Below are 18509 nucleotides of genomic sequence, written 5' to 3' on the forward strand. Positions count from 1 at the left end.
GGAGGCGGGGGGCCACCACACTCTTCCCCCTCCTGCCCTTTGCGGCGCAGTCACAGAGCAGGGCCAGGGCCACGGGGTTGTTCTGCCTCCTGCAGGAGTTATTAACCAGGAGCGTTAAAAAAAATGACATTACAATAAACAAAACACAGGGGTGCAGGTCACAGCTGAGGAAACGCTTCCCGCACCCCCCGGCTCACAGGGCTTCACCCATGGGTGCTACGGCTCGCCCAGGGCCTGGGGGAAGCCCCTCCTGCCTCCCAAAAATCAACCACTTGACTTAGAGAACAAACTTTTTTTTAAATAAAACAAGGAGGCAAAAGAACACAACAACAACAACAAACAACAAACGCACCCAAGCACAAACCCAGGCTGTTACAAGGGGCACCCACAGGGTCCCCCCCTCCCACCCCTGCAAGCAGAGAAGGGGCCAGGGCCGGGGTCCCACAAAGGAGGTGTAAGTGCTTTTCTGCAACAGTTCTGCCAATGAAGCCCCGCTGGGGGCTCCCCGCCCTCCTGGGGGGCACCCAGGGTGCAAGGGGAAGGAGCACAGGCTTTTGGGGGGGAGGCAGCTCTGCCCCCCCATTCCCAGAGCCCCAGAGGAAAGTTGAACGTGGCAGTGACTTATGGCCAGGAGCAGTCCACAGCATTCCCCTCCACCTCCCCACTACAGCCCCCAGCCCCCATTTAGGGTAAAACCTAACACCTTTTTACCTTTTTTTTTTTTTTTTTTACCCTAAACAGAGGTAAAACCACAACCATGCCCCCCAATCTGCTGCTGAAGTCAGCAGAGGAGGGCTGGTGGTGGGGAAGGGGGGCAGGTTTTGGGCTGGGAGCTGATGCCCGATAGCAGTTGTGGGGTGGGGGGGGTCCCCTAGAGCCCTCAGAAGTGCTTGAGGCGGCTGTAGAGCTCCCGCTTGCTGCGCTCTCCCGCCCAGGTGCGGCTCTTGAGGCGGAATTTCCGCAGGTCCTCCTTGAAGTCCTCGTGGCGCATGGGGCGATAGTCCTGGGGCTCACAGTGGCTCTGGGCAAACACAGCTCTATCACCACCTGCCCACCCCTCCCAGGGACAAACCCAGGACGCCCCCCCTCTTACCCCAGCACAGCCCCCCTGCCCCACAGAGGATGCTTAGAGTCAGACCCACCCCCCCTTCCTTTATCCCACTCAGGGCAGGGGTTGGGGAGGGGACTCCCTTGCTCCTCCTCCCTCCCAAACCGGTGGGGGGCTCACCTGGTACTGGGGGAAGAACTCCCGGTACCCCCCCTTCAAGACGTAGAGCTCAGGGTAGTGGAGGTGGGGGTACTCGTTACAGGCTCGGTCCTTCTCCCTAACAAACCGGCACCTGCGGGACAGGGGAGGGCGATGGGATTGTCACCAGCCGTGCCCAGGGTTGGGCGGGGGGTGTCCAGCACCCACCCCCCACCCCCCCCACTCACATCCTGGGCCCCCTCTCAGAGGAGAACTCGCAGTGGAAGATGACGATCACCCTCTTGCTGGTGTCGAAGGGCACGATGGGCTTCTTCAGCAGGAATTCCTCCACATCCTGCTCCAGCGGCAGGTTCACAGCACCCTGGGGAGGAAGAGGAGGCACCTTCATCCCACCCCACCTCCCATTTCACCTGGGGGGGGCCTCAGTACACTGCTCCCAGCCTCCCCCCCACACCACCATCACCTCTTCTTCTTTCTAGTTGAGGCTCAGCACCTTTGGAGAGGCTCAACCCCTGTTGGGGAGGGCTCAGCCCCCCCAAGGTTTGATAGGTTTGAGACTCCCCCTCCCCACAGGAGCCCCCCCGCCCCGAAGGGTGCAGCGGTGGTTCTGACCTTGATGTGGCCTCCCTCGTACTCGTAGGGGTACCTGCAGTCCACGATCACGCAGCTCTCGATGAGGCTGCTGAACTGCCCCGTCAGCACCGCCACCATCTGCGGGGGACCCCAGCACTGAGGTGGGGGGCACAGGGAGGAGGGGGCACACACACCCCTGCCCAGACAGGCAGCCCTACAGCGCGGGGGGGTTGGTTTTGGGGGGAGGTTGCTGCTCCTTTACCATTTCGGGGGAAATGTACTTCAGGTCCTGGTGCTTGCCCTCCACCGTCTGCAGGAGATAAGCCTGGAGAAGTGGGGTGCTGGGTCAGGATCCGTCCCGGGGAGACCCCAGCTCAGAAGACACCCCCCCCCACAGTCTTGCTCCCCACAGGGGGCCCAGTTTGCCCAGCAGAGACATGGCACTGGAGGAGCAGCAGCTGTGTGCCACCCCAGTCCCCTTGTCCCCAGGGGCCACCAGCAGCTCCTGCACCGGCGCAGGGCTCTGCTGACGGTCCCTCTGTCTTCGGGGAAAAGCTGGGGAGGGGCAGCAGCACCCCCAAACCTGCAGCAATCCCCACGGCTTTACCTTGGAGAAGTCCCCGATGAGCTCCCGGTGGTCGTTGGCCAGCAGGTTCTCGATCTCCTCCTGGCAGAAGGACCTGGAGCGCAGCAGCCGCGGCGTTTTCTGCGGAGACACAAACCAGAGAATTCCCCCCCCCCTCGGTGTCAGCGAGGGCTTGGGCAGAGCCACGGCCGTTCCACATCTAAAAAAATTTTAAATATAAACCTCTGGTATACTTGAAATCGATTTTAAGGCCTAGTGAAACGTGTTCAGGACTGAGCTATCTTGTAATATTATTCCCAAGGCAACCAAAATGCTGCTGAACAGGCCCAAAAAGTGCCCTTAGCCTGCTGCTTGTATAGTCCCAGCCTAAGGCTGGTTTAAAACCCCGTCTAATCCTACAGAGACAGTTTAACAAAGATTGACTAAACACAGAGGTTTTGCCAGATTAAGAAAATTTCACAGAATCATCCAAGTTGGAAAAGGCCTTGAAGATCATCCAGTCCAACCATGAATTTAGTATCTAGAAACCGCTCGCTCTACCTCAGCTTTTAGTAGAGCATCTTAAGCCTGTCTCAGAATTGTGCGAGATGAGAACTAGTGGAAGAAAGATGAAGATGATGACCCGAAAGATGATGCTGAAGCAAGGATTGCAATCAGAAGAGAAGAATTTAGCTGGGACAGGGGATTCTAGTGAACTTTAATAAATGATGAGAATCAAGAAAAGGTTGAGTAGAAACTTAAAAGACTTTGGACTTAGGTAAGAGATTTAGAAATAGCGTATAAACTGCGTGAGGCCTTGGGACATCGGCCACTCACTGAGGTGCTGGCCCAACTCCGAGTTGTTAATAAAGCCAAGCCTAAAGATACCCCCAGTCTGGCCAGGACGCCTCACGCCGAGGCTTCCCTGTCACCCACCGGCTCCGCTGCCGCCGCCTCGCCAGGGGTCCCAGTACCAGCCACGCTCCTCCGCCGCTTGGCCTTGACGGGGGTGTCTCTGTCCTGGGGCCGCTCGATCCGCTTCAGGATGGGCCTGATGATGCTGCTGGGCATCGAGGGCGAGCGGAAGAGCTGCCGGCACTTGCCACGCTTCATGGGATGCTGTGTGGGGAGAAACCCGTGTTGCTGCCCCAGAGCGGGGAGGAGGGGGGGGTCTGGCATCCCCCTGCACCCCCAAACAGCACCCTGAGGGTGGGCGGACAACGGTCCCACTCTGGTGGCCACACACCACCCAGGATGAGCCCACAGCCCCTAGGCTGGTGCTGCTTCACCAACCAGCCCCTTCGCCAGGGATTCTCACCCCCAGACCCCACCCTGGAGACCCTGGGGTGGTGGTGGGGGGGCAGCCTGGGGCTCCCATCCACCCCCCAAGGCTCCCACATACCGGCTCTGCCTCCTCCTTCCTCACCAGCGGTGCGGTCAGCAGGTTCTCCATCCCTTGTGGCACCTCGGCATCGCTCTGCCGGGGGGGGCGGGCCACGGGGGAGAGGCAGAGGACAGTGTCAAGGGGACGCGTCCCACCGGCTGCTTCCCACCCCCCCCGGGGCGGGGGTGGCCCCATGAACAGGAGCCTTCCCTACCTTCATCTCCTCCTCATCCAGGATCTCCATGAAGCCATCATCCTCCTCCTCCTCGGACATGGAGGAGGTCAAGGAGCACCGGCGCAGTATGATGGGGCTCTCGCCTTGGGGGACGTTTTCCTTCTCGGGGGTGTCGAACTGGGGAGGACACAGCTCAGGGGTGGGGGCCAGCCCTGTTTGGCCTCAGGGTGTCCCCAAAATCCACCCCCCCCAGCTCCCAAATCCACAGGTCTCCAAGGGCAAACGTGGAAGCCGGATCAGCCCATCCCAGCTCAGCAGCCCCTGCGGTGCAACCACCCATCCCCGCGGCCCCCCCGCAGCCCCCCCCAGCCCCTCTCACCAGCAAGTCGGGCGCGGAGCCGGTTCTGTGGGCGAAGGGGGCCCTCCCCGCAGCCCCATCGCTGGGCAGGCGGCTGCGCTGACCCGGCCTCTGCGGCTTCTTGAAGACAAACCCCTCCTGCAGCAGTCAGAGAGGGGGGGCACGGTGTTATTACCCCCCTGCTCTTTCCCCTGGGCCCCCCCTCCCCAGCCTTGCTGCCCCCCCTCACCTTGTCCTCGGGCTCCCCGCGCTCCCTCCGCTCGCTGGCCCTGCGGCCGTTGAACTCCCAGGAGTGGGAGATGTTCTTCAGGGCCGGGCTGGTCCCCAGGAGCCGCGGCTGGGGGGCAGGCGGGGGGGTGAGAGGTGCTGCACAGCCTTTGCCCCCCCGCCGCCCCCCGGCTCCATCCTCCTCCTCCCAGCTTGGCCAGGGGTGCAGCAGGATCCAGCCTCCCTGCAGAGCCCCCAGGACTTACCGGCAGCGAGTGGATCCTCCGGATAAGGAGCTTATTGCTGCAAGAAGCGGGGAAAGAAAAGGACTGAGAGAAGGTGCCCTGGGCTGGCGGTGTGTCCCCCCCTGCCCCAAGGCTGGCATGGCCCGCCCTGTCCCCAAGGTCCCTGCAGTGGGCTGAGACCTCCCCCCAGACGGAGCCTGGGGCAGAAAACCCCCCCAGCACCCAGCAACACCAACGCCTGATCTGGACCCTGGGGGGGGGGGGGGCACAGGGACAGCCCGGCTTTGGGGTCCCACCACAAGGACACCCCGGCTTTGGGGTCTGGGTGTGGGGGCAGCCCAGCTTTGGGGTCCCACCACGAGGACAGCCTGGCTTTGGGGTCTGGGTGCGGGGACAGCCCGGCTTTGGGGACAGAGCCCCTTCACTTACTCTTTGAGAACTCTCCCTGACTCCAGAACTGCCTTCTCGAAGCTGTGGGGACAGCTGGGGTCAGTGGGGGGGGGTGTGTGGAGGTGTCACCCTGCACCCCAGCCCAGCCCACCCAGGAGCCCCAGGGATGGGCACCCCCAACACTTACAGTGCCCCCACCCCATGCAGGAGCTGGCAGCCCCCCCCAGGGGGGGACTTTCAGCCCCACAAAGGGTTAAAGCCCCATCTGGTTTCAGGCCGGGGGACCCCAATCCCTGGCTGGGGGGGTGGAGGGGGGGGTCACACCGGGGCGGTCCAGGACACCCCGCTGACCCCTCTCTGTGGCCAGACAAAGCCGGCGCAGCGGCGCCCGCTCTCCACCTGTATGTAAATCCGGCGAGGGGGGGCCGCCCGGGCCGCTGGCCGGCAGCCATATGGCCGTGCCGCCGCGGTGGCGGGGGGGGGGGGCCCACACACGTGTGTGTCCCCCCCTCCACAGCTGCCCCCAGTCTCACCATCTGCCCCCCAGTTACTCATTCACCCAGCACATCTGCTGGGCCCCGGCTCTGCCAACGGCCGTGCAGGGGATGGAATTTTGGGGGGGGCGCAAAGCCACCAGTGGGGGGAGCCTCGGGTGGAGCAGGCAGAGCCCCCCCCACCCTTGCACAGGGCTCTCAGCTGAACTGCACCCCCCCAGTCTGCACCCCCACCCTGTGGGGCCGGTGCAGCAGCACCCCAGGGAGGTGTGGGGGGGTGTTGGGAGCCTGGGGGGGGGCTCCTGGGGCCCCCCCCTTGCCCTGCCGGCAGCCCCCCCACCCCGTTCCTGCCGGCACAGCCCGGAAAAGGCAGCACCGCGGAGGCTTCCTGCCTGCACCCGCTGCCAGACCCCTGCCTGCAGCGGGGCTGTGCCCCCCCCGGCGCAGGTTTCTCACACCCCGCACCCCCAAAAAGCAGATTGGGGGGGGGACGACACCTGGAAGCACAGTCCCGTCCCCCGTCCGTCGTGTCGTCGTCCCTCCCCCCCCCGCAGCAAGGCAGGGCACTGCAGGCAGCCGGTGCAGGCAGGGCCCATGCTGCCTGCGGGAGGGGGGGGGCAGGGGGTACCCCCCGGGGGGGGATATGGGGGGGGGGGCCACTCACACTTCCTCCAGCGCTGCGGGGTCCTCCTGCGTGGGGGAGTCCAGCCCCACTCCTGCGGGGACAAGGGGAGCACCCGGGGGGGGCCCTTGTAGGATGCAACCGAGCAGAGGAGCCCCCCGCCCCCAATCCCACTCTGCTCCCCCAGTGCTGCGGGGCGGGGGGGCACGGCCTGTGTGCTCAGGGGATGGGGGGGCTTCACCCAGAAATCCCCTGCCCAAAACGTGGCAAAGGCGGGGGGGGGGGGGGGGCACTGACCCTGGGAGTCCCCCCCTGCCCAGGATGGCCCATGTCACCTCCCACGGGGGGGGGTCCAAGGCCGAACCCCCAGGGTGCGGGGCTGGGGGGCTCCTGCCCATTGTTTCCCCCCCCCCCGCGCAGGGACGGGGCCGCCGTCGGAAGCGCGGGGCGGGGGGGGAGGAAGTCCCAGTTTGAAGGAGGCGCGGGCCGGGGCTGACGGGGAGCGGGGTCCCCCCTGCACCCCAAAAAGCCCCCCCCAACCTCACCCCCCCCATGCCCCCTCCCCACATGCAGGGGTCTCCACCCCACTGCCAGGACAACCCCCCCCGCCACGTCACAGCTCCCTCTGCGCACCCCCAGTCCCACGGGGGGGTCTGGGGGGGCCGTTGCAGCCCCCATCACTCACCCGCATCCGAGGACTCGGAGGAGACGGAGCCCCGGGGGGAGCCTGAGGCCGCCAGGGACAGGCTGGGCCACGGCCGTGGGGTCAGTGTCCCCCCCCCTCGCCGCTTCGGGGTGTCCCAGTGGCTGCGGGCAGCGCGGAAGGGGGGGGTCAAGCGGGTACCCCCCATTAACACAGGGGGGATCCCCCTCCCCATAGCAGGGTCCCATCCCCAAGCCGCAGCCACGCGTGGGTGACACCCCCCCCCCCGAGACGCCCCCCTTTACTCACCTGCCCAGCCCCACCAGGTTGCCCATATCCAGCGCCAACGTGGTGACCGGCGACGTGACCGGGGACTTGCCCGTCGCCGACCCCCCCGCCGCCGCTACCACCCCCGCCCCGGGCAACCCACGGCGGCCGGGGCCGCCCCACGCCGCCATCCGCAAATTCAAAATTAATTAAAAATGTCTCCAAAGGCACTTCTGGAGATCCCGAGGCTGTTGGCCGGGCGGCCCGGGGCCGGTTGGGGGGGGGGCGGGACACGGGGGGGGCCCGGTCGGGTGCGCGCCCGCCGCCGCCCCTATTTATATTCGAAAAATAACAGGGAGCGGCGGGCGGCGGCCAATGGGCGGCCCCGAGGGGCGGGGCCACGGCGGGGGGGGACATGGGGGGGCCACACATGGGGGGGGCATGGGGTGAAGTGGGGGGGATGGCTGGGGCGGGGGGGCATGGCTGGGGGAGACACACACATGGCCCAAAGGGGGGGAATGGCGGAGGGGGGGGGGAGACATGGCTGGGATGGGGGGGGAATGGCGGGGGGGGGGACACACATGGCCCGAAGGGGGCGTATGGCCGGGGAGGGGGAAAACATGGCTGGGAGGGGACACACATGGCGGGGGGGGGGGGGCGAGGCATGGCCTAAAGTGGGGGCATGGGGAGGGGGGGGGCATGGGTGGGAGGAGGAAATGGTGGGGGGGGACATGGGGGGGGGGAATTGGCCGGGGGGGGGGTCATGGCCCAATGTGGGGGTATGACTGGGGCAAAACATGGCTGGGGGGGACACACACATGGCAGGGGGGGGCATGGCCTAAAGTGGGGGCATGGTGGGGGGGGACATGGCCGGAATGAGTGACACGGCTGGGAGGGGGGACACACGTGGCTGGGGGGGGGACATGGCCCAACGTGGGGACATGGCTTGGCGGGGGCATGGCCGGGGGGGGGAGACATGGCCTGAAGTGAGGGCATGGCTGGGGGGGACATACATGTTGGGGGGGGGGGGGAACATGGCCTGAATTTGGGGGCATGACATGGGGGGCACACAGCCAGGAGGGGGACAGATGGGGGTGGGACATGTCTGGGGGGGGGGGCACTGGGGAACATGGCCCAAAGGGGGGGGGGGAGGGGTACGGCCAAGGGGGGGTAAATGGGGGGGGGGGGCATGGGGGGGAACATGGAGGGGGGCATGGGGGTGGGAGTGGGGCGTGGGGGGGGTGGACACGGGGGTGGGTGTCTGTGAGCGATGCTGCAGCCCTGGGGGGGTTCCAGTGTTCAGACACGGCCCCTCCTGCCTCCCCCTGCCGCCGCCCCCCCAAGCCACAGCCCCCCAGCCATGGGCCCAGAGCGGGTGCTGGGGGGGTGCTGGGCTCAGCCCCAGTTCAAACTGGGGCCCAGCCCCATGTTGGGATGGAAAGGGTGCCACGCTGCCCCCCCCCCCCCCCCCCAAATACCCCTCCCCACACGGGCCAGCTCCCCAGGCTGCCCCTTGCCCCGCTGCCCCCCCCCCGGGGTCCCCCCCCCCTCCTCCTCCCGGCTCAGCCACCCACCGGTGCCAAAGCCACGTGCCACCACGTGCCACCGTGCTGCCCTGGCCCCCAGCCCCGTGTGTGTCCCCCCCCCCCAACCCAGCACGTCTGTCTGCATGGGGAGGGGGTCTTCAGTTTTGGGGGGGGCGGGGGGAAAGCCAGGCAGGAATGCGATGGGCGGCTGCGGCCTGGGTGGCCGTCCTGGCCTGTCACCCATTGTCCCCAGCCCCATTCTTCCCTTTCAGAGGGGAAAAGAAAAGGGGAGGGGGTGGCCGGGGTGGAGACCCCCCCCCCCCCGCCGAGCTGGGAGCAGGCAAAGGGGCAGCTCTCCCGGCTGGGGGGTGTTTGATCCCGCCAGCTCTTTTTGTGCCCCCCCCCCCCCCCTCCCCAGCAGCCAGATCCTGTGGGACGGGGGTCCCACACCGCCCCCCCCGGGATGCTGGGCATGTCCCGGTATATCCCAGTGCGGTGGGGCTGGGGATCGGTGCTGCTGTGGGCTGGGGTGCCCCAAGGAGGAGGGGAGCCCGGCGTGGGGGGGTCTCTGCCCCCCCCCCCCCCCCAGCGCTCCTGGGTGGCTGCAGTTCCTTTTCCTCTGGCCACCAAGAGCTTTAATTGCTTCCAGCCACACGAGGCTGGGCTGGGGGCTGGGGGGGGGGGGGGGGGGCAGCGCCGGTGGCCACCCCAGTGCAGGGAAGAGGCCACATTCTTAACTCCCCCCCCCTAAACGGGGGGTTTTGGGGAGCAGGAGAGGGGAATGGGGGCATCGGGGGGGGGGGGGGGGCAGAACCACTTGATGGCCACACAAGCCCCGTTTGCTCCAATCTGTGGTGGGATGCAGGGGGGGCCCCCAGAGCCCCCCCCACCTCCCCGGGGTGCTGGTGCTGGTGCAGGGGCTCAGGGCTGGAGCCGGGGCATGGCGCGGGGGGGGCTTTGGGGTCTGGAGGAGGTTGGCTCGTTTTAATGACCGCCCAGCGAGAGCTGCCATAAAGATTACTCTAATTAACGAGGATGGGGTGGGGGCTGTTGGCAGCGGCGAGGCTGGCTTGGGGAGGGGGGGGCTAGTCTCCCCTGCTGTGGGGCGTCCCACCCCACTGGGCAGCTGTGGGTGTCCCAGTGCCCCCCCCGAGCGTGGGACCCCCACCTGGGGTTCAATAATTGGAAATAATCCCCCAACATCCCCTTTTCCCTCTGGTTTCCCTCCCAGCCCCGGGGTTCCGGGTAGGATTTGCACCAAAACCGCTGATATTTTCCGTGAAAGCTTTTGCCTGGCCACAAAAAAACTGGTTTTTGCCCCGAAAGGCTTTCATAGCAAAACATGCCCATCCAGTTGTTTGTTTTTTTATTTTTTTTTCCCCCAGATTCTTTATAGCCGTGGCTGGTTATTCACAGCAGGGGGCGGGGGGGGCTGACCGTGGTGGGTCCCTGGTGCTCACCGGGGATGGGGTGATGCTGGGATGTGGGAAGCCCCTTGGATCGGGGACCTGTGTGGAGGAGGGAAAAGCTGTGGATTATTGAATGAGGGTAAAACTGTGGATATTGTCTACCTGGATTTTTGAAAAGCATTCGACACAGTTCCCCATAGAATTCTCATAGAAAAACTGGCTGCCCACGGCCTGGATGAGCGAAGGGTCTGCTGGGTCGAGCACTGGCTGATGGATGGTCCCAGAGTGGTGGTCAATGGGGTTAAATCCAGTGGGCGGCCGGTCACAGGTGGTGTTCCTCAGGGCTCGGTGTTGGACCATTTCTGTTCAACATCTTATTGATGATCTTGATAAGGACACAGAGTGTCATCGGTGAGCTCGCAGGTGACGCCAAGTGAAGCGGGAGTGTCGATCTGCGTGAGGACAGGGAGGCTCTGCAGAGAGGCTTGGATAGATTGGATCGGTGGCCAACGTCAACGGGATGGGCTTCAACAAGGCCAAGTGCCAGGTCCTGCACTTGGGCCACAACAACCCCCTGCATGGCTACAGGCTTGGGGAGGGGTGGCTGGAGCTGTCTGGAAGAGAAGGGTCTGGGGGTTCTCATTGACAAGCAGCTGAACAGGAGCCAGCAGGGTGCCCAGGGGGCCAAGAAAGCCAACGGCATCCTGGCTTGTGTTAGAAATAGTGTGACCAGCAGAAGCAGGGAGGTGACAGTCCCCTGTGCTCTGCACTGGTGAGGCCACACCTGGAGTGTTGTGTCCAGTTTTGGGCACCTCAATACCAGAGAGATCTCGAGGGGCTGGAGCGAGTGCAGAGGAGGGCAACGAGCTGGGGAAGGGCCTGGAGAATAAATCCTGTGAGGAGCGATGGAAGGAGCTGGGACTGTTCAGTGTGAGGAGGAGAAGGTGAGGGGAGACCTCATCACTCTACAGCTCCCTGAAAGGACGTTGTAGAGAGGTTGGTGCTGGTCTCTTCTCACAGGTGATTAGTGACAGAACAAGAGGGAACGGCTTTAAACTGCAACAGGGGAGGGTCAGACTGGACATGAGGAAAAAATGTTTCCCAGCAAGAGTGGTCAGAGAGTGGAATAGGCTGCCCAGGGAGGGGTGGAGTCCCCATCCCTGGGTGTGTTTAAGGGCCGTTGGGATGAGCTGTGGGGGGATGTGGGGTAGGGGAGAACTTTGTAGAGTCGGGCTGAGGGTTGGACTCGATGATCCCGAGGGGCTTTTCCGACCTGAAGGATTCTGGGATTCTGTGGGGCAGGGGGGAGTCTCAGCCCCACGTGGAGGCAGGGGATGTCCAGCTCCCTCCCTGCCGGTGCCCCGCGGTTGAGGGATGAGGCACCTCATGGGCAGCCCATCGCTGTCACCGTGGACATCGGCAAAGCCACCATCTCGCAAACGTGGTGGCTCTTGGGTGGGGATTGCAGCCACGCACTGGTGCAGGCCACAGGGCTCTGGGGCACCAAAATACAGGATTTGAGAGGTTTGAAAGACTTGGGGTGTTGGTGAGCTGCAGGAGGATGGCAGCAGGGAGGTGCCGAGGAGCTGGCAGCGGTGACACGGGACGTGGCGCTGCCGGCACCCACGGCTGCGGCGGAAGCTCTGGGTGAGGCTGCAGTTTCGGAGCTCCTGGAGCAAAACCTCCGCACCCTGAAGCACCCTTGGTGGCGGCAGTGGAGAGGAAGCTGTGGGGGGTGTGTGGAAAAGAGGCATCTCCGTCCCCCCCCCTTCCTGTTTTGCCACTCCGCACACCCAGGGGGGGCCTGGGGCCGGTGGCTGATGAACCTGCCCTGCCACAGGGTGTGTGTGTGTGGGGTTCTGGTTCAACACGCTGAGTTTGGTTCTGGTTTGGCTAAAAATAAACCCTTTCAGGTCACTTTTATCTGCGGTGAGAAGTAAACCAGGAGCGAAACCCCGCCAGACCCCCTTTGTGCAGCTGCTGTGGCCGAGAAAAGGGACAGGGTGGGGAAACTGAGGCACGGAGCCCCCGGGCTGCTCCTGGGGCCGGGGAAGGGAGCGAGCGGGCGGTGGATAAACAGCCCCATCAGCGGGAGCCGTCCCCACACTGTCCGTGTCCCACCTCACCAGGGACCGAGCCACAGATGGGGTTTATCAGCGTCGCCAGCGTCTCGCTGCCCACAGCGCCGTAATCTGCCCGTTCCTGCCCGTTCCTGCTTGGAGCAGCCCCACGGCGGGCCAGGGCTGTGGCACCAACCCCGCACCGCCTGGCTGCAGGAGCCCCGGGCCAGTGGGTCCAGGGGCTACTGTCTGGGTGACTGCGGTGCCGGCATCCTGGGAGTCCTCGCTGCCCACCCTCAAACGGGGCTGGTTCTACTGGTGGCCCTGTGCCGGGCGGGGAGGGCTGTGCTGGTGGTATCGGGGGGAAGGGGCTGTCCCAGCTGAGATGTTCGTCCCAGCTCTGGTGTCCACCCCATCTATGGTGTCTGTCCCAGTTAAGATGTCCTTCTCCTCTGTCTTTCTCATCTAAGATGTCCTTCTCCTCTAAGATGTCCATCCCACCCATGGTGTCCATCCCAGGGAGGGTTTTCACCCCTGAGAAGGGTCCGTCCCAGTTCTGGTGCCTGTCCCAGTTCTGGTGCCCATCCCAGTTCTACTGTCCATCCATCCCAGTTCTGCTGTCCATCCATCCCAGCTCCCATGTCCATCCCAGCTCCAGTGCCCGTCCCCTGGAAGTGGCCCCCCCAGCTGCCCCCCAGGAGGCAGTGCCTGGAGTGCCCAGTGCCAAGGGCAAGGCCTCGAGCTGGTCTCTAGCCCAGACTGGGAGCCGGGGCCCCCTTGCCACATTGGGGTCCACCATGGGACCATCTCGGGATCCTCCTCCCTGCAGCCTCCCAGAGCGGGGACCCCCCCTTGCTCAGGGTCCTCCTTGCTGGTGGGTGACAGGGCCCCCCCCTGGCCATCCCCACTGCTTGTGGCCCCCGTTGGCCTGGTCCTGGCCCCCCTAGAGCCCTCCCCATTGCTCAGGGACCCCCTTGCTGTAGTGTCAGCACCCCCAGGGCCTCCCCCATTGCATCTGGCCTCCCCCAGGGCCTCCCCGTAGCTCAGGGCTCCCCGCACCGTGGTCCTGCTCCCCCCATTGCTCACAGGCTCCCTCAACCTGGTCATGCACCCCCTAGACACCCCCCCCACTGCTCAGAGCCCCCGCAGGCCCCCATTGCTCGGGACCCCCAGTGTCCCCCCATTGCTCAGAGCCCCCCCAGACTCCCAGTCCCCCATTGCTCAGAGCCCCCCGGCCCCCCCATAGCTCAGTGACCCCCCCCATAGATCAGAGCTCCTCCCATCACTCAGGGCCCCCCCAATAGCTCAGAGGCCTCCCAGTCACCCATCTCTCAGGGCCCCCCCATCGCTCAGGCCCCCCCGCTCCCAGCATGCCCCGCGGCCCGTTGCCATGGCGGCGGGACGCGGCCCGGAGCAGGCTGCATGGCGGGCGAGCTGCGGGCCCTCTACGGCTGGCTGGACGCTGTGCCGCTCTCCCGGCCACGCAGGAACATTGCCCGGGACTTCAGCGACGGGGGTGGGACGGGGGGGATGGACCTGGGGCGAGGGGACTGGCGGGACGGGCCTGGGCGGGGGGACCGGGCCTGCGGCTGGGCCTAGGCTGCAGTGGGCCCGGGGTGGGGGGTGCGGGGTGCCCGCTGCCCCCAGCCTCGCTCCTCCTCTCCTCCCCCAGTGCTGGCAGCCGAGGTGGTGAAGTTCTTCTTCCCCTCCATGGTGCAGCTGCACAGCTACGTGCCTGCCAGCTCCACACCCCAAAAACTCGCCAACTGGGGCCATCTCAACAGGTACACCCCCCCCCCCCACCAGTGTCCCCATTTTGTCCTGGCTGGGGGGGACCAGCTGGGCCAGAGCTAAGGGTGCTGCGGGAAGTGGGGTGCCACCCCCCTGCCCCGCTGGGTGCTCATTTGGCTCTACTTTTAGGAAGGTGCTGAGGAAGCTGAATTTCTCCGTCCCAGGTGAGGTGATGCGGCAGGTTGTGCAGTGCCGGCCGGGCGCGGTGGAGCAGGTGCTGCTCCTGCTGCGCCAGAAAATCGAGGAGAAGCAGAAGCAGAACAAGGCGCTGCCTGGCCCAGGGCAGGTTAGCAGGGCCTGGGGGGAACGGGGGGCACCCGCTGTGCTGCATCCTGCGTGTTGGTGCCATGTGCTATGGGCTGGAGAGTGACGAGGGCAAGTAGCTGCCCCGCAGAGAGATCAGTGTCATCAGGGCAGGGCCAGCAGGGCCCAGCTGAGCCCCAGACGTCCTCATGGGCATCACTTTGCCCGCTGAGCACCTCTTCGGACAGGGAAGGGATCTTACCCCTGGACTTGGCACTGGTGAGGCCGCCCCTCGATGAGTGGGTTCAGTTTTGGGCCCCTCACTCCAAAAAGGCCATTGAATGACTCGAGCGTGTCCAGAGAAGGGCAACGGAGCTGGTGCAGGGTCTGGAGCACAGGTCTGATGGGGAGCGGCTGAGGGAACTGGGGGGGTTTAGTGTGGAGAAGAGGAGGCTGAGGGGAGACCTCATGGCCCTCTGCAACTGCCTGAAAGGAGGGTGCAGAGAGGGGGGATGAGTCTCTTGAGCCAAGGAACCAGCGGCAGGCCAAGAGGGAATGGCCTCAAGCTGCGCCAGGGCAGGGTCAGACTGGCTCTTAGGAAGGATTTCTTTGCAGAAGGGGTTGTTGGGCGTTGGAATGGGCTGCCCAGGGCAGGGGGGGAGTCCCCATCCCTGGAGGGGTTGAAGAGTCGGGTTGACCCAGCACTGAGGGATCTGGTGGAGTTGGGAACGGTCAGGGTGAGGTTCATGGTTGGGCTGGAGGAGCTTCAAGGGCTTTTCCAACCTCAATGTTTCCGGGATTCTGTGATTCCTCCTCACCACGAGGATCCCGCTGCTGTCTCCCCACCTGTGGCTCCGCCAGGAAGTGCAGTGGGGTACAGGGGAGCCCCTGGCATGGGCAGAGCCGGGGTGGGGGTGTCACAGTCCCACTCGCTCCTCCACAGCCTTGACTTGGCCCCGGAGGAGCTGCTGTGAGCCAGGAGGAGAGGGGACACCGTCTCCATCACCCACCCATCCTCCTGGCTGTGCTCCCTGCTCGTGTGAGGGTGTTGGGGCTCGCAGGGGGCTCGGCAGCATGTGCTGAGTGTTCGGCTCCAGGCTGGGGCTGGCAGCAGCTGCTGCCTCCTCTCCTGCCCTGAGCAAACCCTCAGCCCATGACTGTCCTTGCGGTGCGAGAGGAGGATGATGGACCTGGGGTGCGGGGCAGGGGAGGAATTCGCTGCGGGAAGCGGGCAGGAGTGGAGGCAGATGGATCCCAGCCCTGCCTTCGGGCTGGAACGTGGCACTGGGAACACCCTGCTCCCGGGAGCGAACCCCCCACCCCGCTACTCCCCTGGCCCTCGAGCCCCAGCACCGCTCGGAGATGTGCCGGGCAGGCTGGGGTACCATGTCCCCCCTTCTCCTGAGGCTGGGACCCAGCCAGGCCCCCCTCCCTGCCCAGGGGGCTGTTTGTGGGCTCACCCGCGGGGCGACGCACGGCTCGTGGCCAGGCGTGATGGGGTTCTCCTTCTTCTGGGCGCAGGAGGCGGGCGTACGGGCAGCGCTGGGAGAGGTCAGCTACCTGGAGACGGGTAGGGCCCCTACGCAGCGCGGTGGGAAGGGGGGTCCCATCTCGGCCATGCTGTGGGCTCCCCGGGTCCAAACCCCAAACTGTGACCCAAACCCCAAACCGTGACCCCAAACCCCGAACTGTGACCCCAAACCGTGACCCCAAACTGTAACCTCAAACCCCAAACCGTGACTCCAAATCCCAAACTGTGACCCCAAACTGTGACCTCAAACCCCAAACCGTGACCCCAAACCCCAAACTGTGACCCCAAACCCTGAACCGTGACCCCAAACCCCGAACTGTGACCACAAACCCCAAGCTGTGACCCCAAACTGTGACCCCAAACCCTGAACTGTGACTCTGAACCCTGAACCATGACTCCAGACCCCAAACCATGACTCTGAACCCCAAACTGTGACCCCAAACCCCGAACTGTGACCCCAAACTGTGACTCCAAACCCAAAACCATGACTCCAAACATGTGACCCCAAACCCTGAACTGTGACCTTTCTGGTCCCTGGAGGGTGACACCCACAGCCTTGCCTTGTGCTGGGGCACCCAAATAATGACCCTGGCCAGCCCTGGGGGGGTGTCCCCGCAGGGGTGGGGGGGGCAGTGCTGTTTGGGCAGACGCGCTGTGTTTTGCAGGCTACTTGAAGGTGAGGAGCGACGTGGGAGGGGGCTGCACCCACGAGTCTCCCAGGGCTGCGGGGTAAGGGCTGCTGGGGACCTGCCCCTCCTGGGGGGCTTCTTGAGGGGCTCTGGGCGTCTGGGGGGCGGGCCCTGTGCCACAGGGGTGTGTGGGTCAGGACACTCACAGCTGGGTGAGCTGCAGGAGGTGTCAATTATTGTCCCGGTGTTGTTTTTCCTGGTCCAGGGGGAAGAAGAGTTGCCCTGGCTGTGCCCAGGCTGCGCCGGGGGATGGCACTGGCCACCTGCAGCTGGCAGAGAGGGAACAGGCCCTGCTCCTGGCGCAGGAGACCATCCAGGTGAGCCCGCCCGCCCTCCCCGGGGCAGCACCGAGGCAGGGCCGCGCTCATCTCGCCTCCCCATGCGTCCGCCACGGCCCAAACAGCTGTTTGCTCGGTGCCATCAACCTCCTGGGCTGCTCCTGTGCCCATACCTGGCGCTGGTGGCACCCGCGGTGGCTTTGCCGGGGTCCCTGCACCACCCCAGGGCTGCTGGAAAGGCTCCGGGCAGTGGGTGATTTCTGAAAGGGAGCTTCACTCAGCACCGAGCCAGGGCAGCGGCTCTCTCTGGCCTAAAACGCGGCTTTTCTGCTGGAAATGTAAAATTTTGAAAGAGAGGAGGGGATCCTGTGGGACATCTCAGGTGGTAAGAGTTGTCACCGGGGCCTGGTGGGGAGCTGGGATCTCCCAGGCCACATTTTGGGGGAGTATTAGCTCGATGTGGGGTGTGGGAGCTAAAAATCTGTTGCCAACGCTCACCTGCCTCAGTTTCCCCCACGGTAAAAGGTGGCTGATGCCTCTCGGTGACTCCAGCAGCCTGGCCCCGAGTTCCCCGTCCCCCCATCCCTCCCCATCCTTGCTGCTGGCAGACCCCAGCCCCCCCCCCTCACCCTGGAGCCCCTCTTGGTGGATGAATGTGCTTCCCACCCCCCAAAAACCAAGGTGTGGGGGTGTGGGGGGGTCTCTCCTCAGATCCTGCAGCTGAAGGTGGGGAGGCTGGAGCAGCTGCTGCGCCTCAAGAACGTGCGGATCGATGACCTCAGCCGGCGGCTGCGGGAAGCCCAGAGCCCCCAGCGGTGAGCGGACCCTCACACCCCCCCTCCACCGCCGCCTGTCCCCCCCCCGGGAGCTCCCGCTGAGCTGGAAGAGCCATCCCAGCACCTCCCAGTTGCCCCAGTTTCCCAGACTCTCAAGGCCAAAAGGCAGAAGAGACAAACGCTGATGTGCACAAACCCCCGTGCCCACCTCGGCGACCCCCCCGCCCCTGTTACCGCGGCTCCAGTCTTTGCCTTGCGCGTGGGTAATTAATAATAATTAATAATTAAAAAGCTGGGTCATGGCTTGGAGACCTCCCTGCGAGGCTGCCCCAGCCCGGGGACATTTATTTGGCGGCGTGGGGACGCAGCTGGGCTGGCTGGACGGGAGCCTGGGATTTAATCCTTTCCCCAAATCTCTTCAATTTTGTAATCTCGGAGAAAATCCACGTTTTGGTGCAGGCCCGGCTGTGGGGTGGGGGTACCCGGCAGTGCCCCCCCTTTCCTCCCGTCAGCACCCAGCCATGGGGAGATGCCCCTGGGGGTGACTCTGGGCACAACCTTCCCTGCACCTGAGTCACCTGCGGCCTTTTTAGGGTAAAAAACGGTTGTTTTTTCCAACGCGTGGCTGCGTGCCAAGCCGTGCTCAGTGTCACGGGGAGCAAGACCCCCCACTTTTTAAGCGTTGTAGAATCTGGAGGCCACGGCCAAGTCGGGGGAGGGGGGGGGGGCTGCAGGAATTTGAGTGGGGACAACACACAGTATAGCCCCCTGAGGTGGGCTGTGTCCCCTCTGGTGACACCCAGCCCTGCCTGTCCCCTGGGACTGAGTGAGCCCTGACCCTGCTCCCCCACGGGGGGCGGCTCTTCCTGCGTGGGGGGGGACCCCGCTGCCCGCCCCCCCCCCCATCATTCCCAGGACGTGATTTTTTGGAAGGAATTGGCAGTGTTTTCCCAGTGGGGACGTGTCCCAGCTGCCTTTCCCACCCTCGGCGCCTGACAGCCAGCTCCCCCCATCCTCACCGTCCCCTTTGGGTGCTGGGTTTTACTGTTTTGTCGGTTTTTTTATTAAAAATAACC

The 18509-nt window shown here is 64.8% G+C and overlaps 2 protein-coding genes across 5 annotated transcripts; one reads left to right on the forward strand and one right to left on the reverse strand.

The window, feature by feature from the left end:
* Positions 1-277: 277 nt before the first annotated feature.
* Positions 278-7452, reverse strand: CDC25B (cell division cycle 25B). 4 transcript variants are annotated; one of them, XM_074865333.1, is made up of 16 exons: positions 7173-7452; positions 6906-7027; positions 6263-6314; positions 5144-5185; positions 4736-4772; positions 4492-4599; positions 4284-4400; positions 3944-4081; positions 3772-3822; positions 3282-3464; positions 2388-2486; positions 2043-2105; positions 1820-1918; positions 1435-1568; positions 1229-1340; positions 278-1021 (listed from the first exon to the last, which is right to left on the reverse strand). In XM_074865333.1, exons 1-16 carry the CDS (start codon positions 7319-7321, stop codon positions 881-883), a joined length of 1647 nt encoding a protein of 548 aa, XP_074721434.1. In that variant the 5' UTR covers positions 7322-7452; the 3' UTR covers positions 278-880. The 4 variants fall into 4 exon arrangements, with proteins under 4 accessions (XP_074721434.1, XP_074721433.1, XP_074721435.1 ...); XM_074865332.1 differs by having other exon boundaries at positions 3748-3822; XM_074865334.1 differs by lacking the exon at positions 5144-5185 and having other exon boundaries at positions 3748-3822.
* Positions 7453-13518: 6066 nt separating this feature from the next.
* Positions 13519-17724, forward strand: SPEF1 (sperm flagellar 1). The gene is made up of 7 exons (XM_074864999.1): positions 13519-13641; positions 13798-13909; positions 14046-14202; positions 15681-15729; positions 16356-16419; positions 16585-16696; positions 17369-17724. The coding sequence occupies exons 1-7, from the start codon at positions 13548-13550 to the stop codon at positions 17474-17476; spliced, it is 696 nt and encodes a 231-aa protein (XP_074721100.1). The 5' UTR covers positions 13519-13547; the 3' UTR covers positions 17477-17724.
* Positions 17725-18509: the final 785 nt, after the last annotated feature.

Source organism: Strix uralensis, chromosome 4, assembly GCF_047716275.1.
Source record: "Strix uralensis isolate ZFMK-TIS-50842 chromosome 4, bStrUra1, whole genome shotgun sequence".
NCBI classification, from domain to species: Eukaryota; Metazoa; Chordata; class Aves; order Strigiformes; family Strigidae; genus Strix; species Strix uralensis.

Excerpts from the sequence above, each read along its gene's own strand:
- SPEF1 (XM_074864999.1), top strand. The coding sequence starts at position 13,548 with ATGGCGGGCGAGCTGCGGGCCCTCTACGGCTGGCTGGACGCTGTGCCG. Across the intron at positions 13,910-14,045 it reads AACTGGGGCCATCTCAACAG|GAAGGTGCTGAGGAAGCTGA; the intron begins GTACACCCCCCC and ends CTCTACTTTTAG. Across the intron at positions 15,730-16,355 it reads GGTCAGCTACCTGGAGACGG|GCTACTTGAAGGTGAGGAGC; the intron begins GTAGGGCCCCTA and ends TGTGTTTTGCAG.
- CDC25B (XM_074865332.1), bottom strand. The coding sequence starts at position 7,321 with ATGGCGGCGTGGGGCGGCCCCGGCCGCCGTGGGTTGCCCGGGGCGGGG. Across the intron at positions 3,823-3,943 it reads TGGATGAGGAGGAGATGAAG|AGCGATGCCGAGGTGCCACA; the intron begins GTAGGGAAGGCT and ends CCCCCCCGGCAG. Across the intron at positions 1,919-2,042 it reads AGTACATTTCCCCCGAAATG|ATGGTGGCGGTGCTGACGGG; the intron begins GTAAAGGAGCAG and ends GGTCCCCCGCAG.